The sequence below is a fragment of the Phaethon lepturus genome, unplaced genomic scaffold (assembly GCF_000687285.1).
Source record: "Phaethon lepturus isolate BGI_N335 unplaced genomic scaffold, ASM68728v1 scaffold8127, whole genome shotgun sequence".
In the NCBI taxonomy this organism is placed as follows: domain Eukaryota; kingdom Metazoa; phylum Chordata; class Aves; order Phaethontiformes; family Phaethontidae; genus Phaethon; species Phaethon lepturus.
In genome coordinates this window covers 1-3,326 of record NW_010551066.1, presented here as the reverse complement: position 1 = coordinate 3,326, position 3,326 = coordinate 1, and the positions used below count along the sequence as shown (strand labels likewise).

General features: G+C 49.9%; 1 protein-coding gene across 1 annotated transcript in view; it reads left to right on the top strand.

Annotated features, from left to right (window-relative positions):
- LOC104623611 (hematopoietic lineage cell-specific protein-like) overlaps window positions 1-2,425 on the top strand; it is a gene marked incomplete at its 5' end in the record, with an annotated part of 12,917 nt that extends 10,492 nt beyond the window's left edge. Inside the window, 4 exons of the mRNA XM_010290756.1 lie at window positions 160-270; window positions 775-1,093; window positions 1,857-1,928; window positions 2,289-2,425. Of these exons, the coding sequence (XP_010289058.1) occupies window positions 160-270; window positions 775-1,093; window positions 1,857-1,928; window positions 2,289-2,425 (639 nt within the window). The remainder of the gene's footprint in view (window positions 1-159; window positions 271-774; window positions 1,094-1,856; window positions 1,929-2,288) is intronic.
- Window positions 2,426-3,326: the final 901 nt, after the last annotated feature.

The following is a 3,326-nucleotide window of genomic DNA, read 5'->3' as shown; positions in this document are numbered from 1 at the left end:
GAACAGATTGCAGCAGGAGGAAAACTGAGAGTTGCTCTGTGAGCTGGAACAGATTTCAGCTGAAGGAAAATTTTTTGAGTTGCTCTGTTGGAAATGTGAATGGACATTGCTCTGGACCTAATTCAAAGGGATGGAGGGGTTCTCATGACTTTTCTCCAGCAGGAAATCCCACAGAGAGAGAAGGACCACACAGAGGCAGCCCCTGCCACTGTGCCAGCAAGGGTGCCCGGGAGTGCTGACCAAGACAGGCCTGTGTCACAAGGAGAACAGGTGCCAAGGAGGGCTGGGGAGAGCCAGGAATGGGAGCAGGCAGAAGAGATTGCACCTGAGAGGGGCTGTGCTTTAACCGGCAGCCCTACAGGAAGAAGTAGGGTGCAGCCACAGCTGGGGAGAGGCTTTGGAAGGAGTGAGGGGGGAAATGTGGAGGTGGTGATGGGACATGGCTGTACAGCACCTTACACTGTGAGATGGGCTCTTGGAGTGGGTCAGTGCAGTGGCAGTACAGTGAGCTGTAGCTAATTATGTGAGAGAGGTTCAAATACATGAGCCATGAGGGTCTTCACAGCAATCTCAGGTGCCAGTTCAGCACAGACCTAATGGCTCAGCTGTTTCCCTTTTGTGCAGAGGATGACGCTCCATTTGTGTCATGGTAGCACTAAAGGCACCTGCAGTGGAGTGGGCTCCCTTGTGTTGGGTGCTGTGCAGTCATGGAAGAGCTGCCTGTGGTGGATGCTTTGCAGGTGATCTTCCTGTCACTTTCTCACTTCATGGCAGGAGGCAAAAAGGGAGGATGAAGAAACACCACCCACTTTGCCACCAAGGCCAGCAGATCTGGGCAAAGAGCTGTGCAAGATCCCCAGCCAGGATCAGCCCGATCAGCCCATCTACAGTGAAAGTTTGGATGTCAGTGGAGACTATGAGGAGCTGCCAGAGCCCTCTGACTACTGTGACAGTACCAATGGAGGTGCTGACTATGAGGAGCTGCCAGCACCCTTGGGAAAGCTCGATGCCATCTACGACCATGGAGGAGATGGAGGTGAGGACTATGAGGAGATCCTTCCTGAGGAGCCCAGCCAGAGCCAGCCCCACCTGGGTGAGTACTGATGGAAAAGCCCATGTCTTGGGGAGCTTGTATCTGTCTGCTCACCTCACTGGATATGTGTGACAGACTCCAGAGGGAATTTGTATCCTGAAGTCTACTGTGGTCAGGGTAGCAGCCCATGATGATGGAGACTTGGTAGTCTCCCACTCACTTGCCCAGCTCCAAGGTGCAAGATCAGCTGCATGGGATGCTGGGCCAGGCAGCAAGTATCTCTGCTGGAGCAGGACTCAGGCAAGAGGACCAGAGGGCTGCTGTGGGCCCTGAAGAAGCTGGACCTGGACTGATGCTCTTGGTGCATTTTTCCTGGCAAGTGACTGCCAGTGCTGCACTGAGGCCTGAGGGTGCCCTCTTAATTCAGCCTGTTGCTCAAACAGCTGGTGCTCATGAGACCTGATCTGGTGGTGTCTCCTGGGTGAGGAGTGCAGGGTAGACTTTCTCTAAGCATGTAAGCAAACTGCATGGGATGCTGTTGATGTTTCTGTGGCAGCTTTGCTGGTACTGGAGATGGTAAGTGGAGAGGCTGGAGTTATGTCCAGCCTTTTTCTTCGGAGAAGAACATGAAGCATCAGGTCTCAGCGTCTCTCTTTGCAGAAGGGGAGGGAAGTCATGCCTTGCTTTGAGGTACACCTCTCCTTGTTGATAGGGTTTGGATGTGGTTCACTCCAAGGCTGACAGCTGGGTGGAGGGTGGCACTGACCAGATCTATATGGCTGATTTCAGCCTCTTTCTCATCTGCCCGTCCTGTCTTCTGCAGGGGAAATGGACAATGTTTATGAGGTGGAGAGCCCTGGGACCTGTGCAGTGGCTCTCTATGATTACCAAGGAGGTGGGTCTGCCATCCAGGCTGTGGGGAGAGGCACTGGGAGCTGGCCAGGGAGGTGGCGGCTTTACACCATCAGCAGTGGTGAAAAGATTTTGCCTTAGTGGTTTAAATTTCTTCCTCTTGGAAAGCGGAATGAGACCTGACTTGGGAACACAGAAGTTTCATCTTTCATCTGTGAAGTCTTGCTCATTCTCTGGTTTATCTGTGCTGTTTGATGGGGATTGGATAAGATGAACTCTGAGGGTTATCAGAATGCTTGTTCTATATTCTCCTCCTGGGGTGGGGTGGGAGAAGGGATGTAAAACCAACTCTCTCTGGGGTTATCTTTGCATTGTGACTATCTTTTCTGAACCATTTTTGCAGATGGAGATGATGAGATTTCTTTTGATCCTGATGACACAATCACACACATCGAGATGGTAGATGAAGGATGGTGGCGGGGGCAGTGCCAGGGCAAAGTAGGCCTCTTTCCAGCAAATTATGTGAAGCTTCTGCAGTGAAACCAGCATTGTCCAAGCTGCTTCCTTCCAAACTTTTGCCTCTCTCTGCTTCAGCCTTTTACGTGTTATTAGCTTAATTTGGCTCAGCCTGGTGTGTCTACATGCAAGGAATACCAAGCAGCAAACTGGCAGTGTCTGAGGAAATGTTTTGGTCTGTGCCCAAGAGGACTTTGGTTCCCATCCACTTCCAAATGGGAAAGGTGGGGTAGTTTAAGAGCATGTGAGTGCAATATAAGACATCTTTTCTACCTAGGCTGCCCCACATGTCAGCCAGCAAGCTTGCAGGAGAAGTGTGTCCATTCCTATTCCTAACTGGGCAAGACACAGAAAAGAAACACCAACTCTAATCCAGTCAAGGCAGAAGGTACATAAGCTATGGGACCTTTTTAACTTGCTGTGGCCCTGGATCTCATCCTACCCAGGGGTCAAGGAAAAGAGCACTGTGAAGGCCAAACTTGCCTTTGTTCCCAAGAAGGGTTTCCACTTGCAAGATGAACCATGTTTGCAGCACAGGGTAGAGAAGCAAGAACCTGGCCTATCTGTGCAGATTTTAGGGCTGGGGCCTGGGAACATTTGACCATCACAGTGAACGCTGCTAACGTTTCCTGCACATAGGCATAAGCTTGGCTGTAGTGAGCTGTTCCATTAAACAAGACAAATTTGTGCTGGCTCAATGAAAATGTAGGATGATCTTGATAAGGTAGGAGATTACTTGCCTAGTTTTCCTCTGTGTACCAAGAATGCCATTGGGGATGTGTCAATTCTGGGGTAAACCTTGACAAAGAAGTGTAAAAATTAGATTATTTTCTGAGAAAAATTATTCTGGAAAATCTGTCTTGGAGCAAGAGAAAAATACTAAAAGGTTTCACTTAATATCACAGAATCACAGAATCACTAAGGT